Below are 268 nucleotides of genomic sequence, written 5' to 3'. Positions count from 1 at the left end.
TTCATCAGGTGCAGCTGAATGCAGGGGAGGAGCCTGCGACTGGTGCAGGGGAGAAGGGCCTTTGATAGCCGAAGATTTCACAAAGATTCCCGTCCTGGACGTGGGCTGCGGGGGCGGTCAATTCTTAGTTCGGCTCCGGCGCTGCGGCTTTGAACGACTGGCGGGCATTGACTATTCACATTCTGCCATTCAGCTGGCGCGCTCGAACGTGTGCGAGAAGAGCGCAAGGACTTCACGCTGTACGTCCAGCCACATCTGTCTAAGACAA

The 268-nt window shown here is 57.5% G+C and overlaps 1 protein-coding gene across 1 annotated transcript in view; it reads left to right on the top strand.

Annotated features, from left to right (window-relative positions):
* The window catches only part of EMH_0032580 (uncharacterized protein), a gene marked incomplete at both ends in the record, with an annotated part of 3080 nt that overhangs the window by 1061 nt on the left and 1751 nt on the right, over positions 1-268 (top strand). The window contains one exon of the mRNA XM_013494649.1: positions 49-127. Coding sequence (XP_013350103.1) covers positions 49-127 — 79 coding nt within the window. The remainder of the gene's footprint in view (positions 1-48; positions 128-268) is intronic.

This window comes from Eimeria mitis, genomic scaffold (assembly GCF_000499745.2).
Source record: "Eimeria mitis Houghton genomic scaffold, Emh_scaff1237, whole genome shotgun sequence".
NCBI classification, from domain to species: Eukaryota; Apicomplexa; class Conoidasida; order Eucoccidiorida; family Eimeriidae; genus Eimeria; species Eimeria mitis.
Note: the sequence above shows the minus strand (reverse complement) of the source record. Positions and strands in the feature narration are given on the sequence as shown.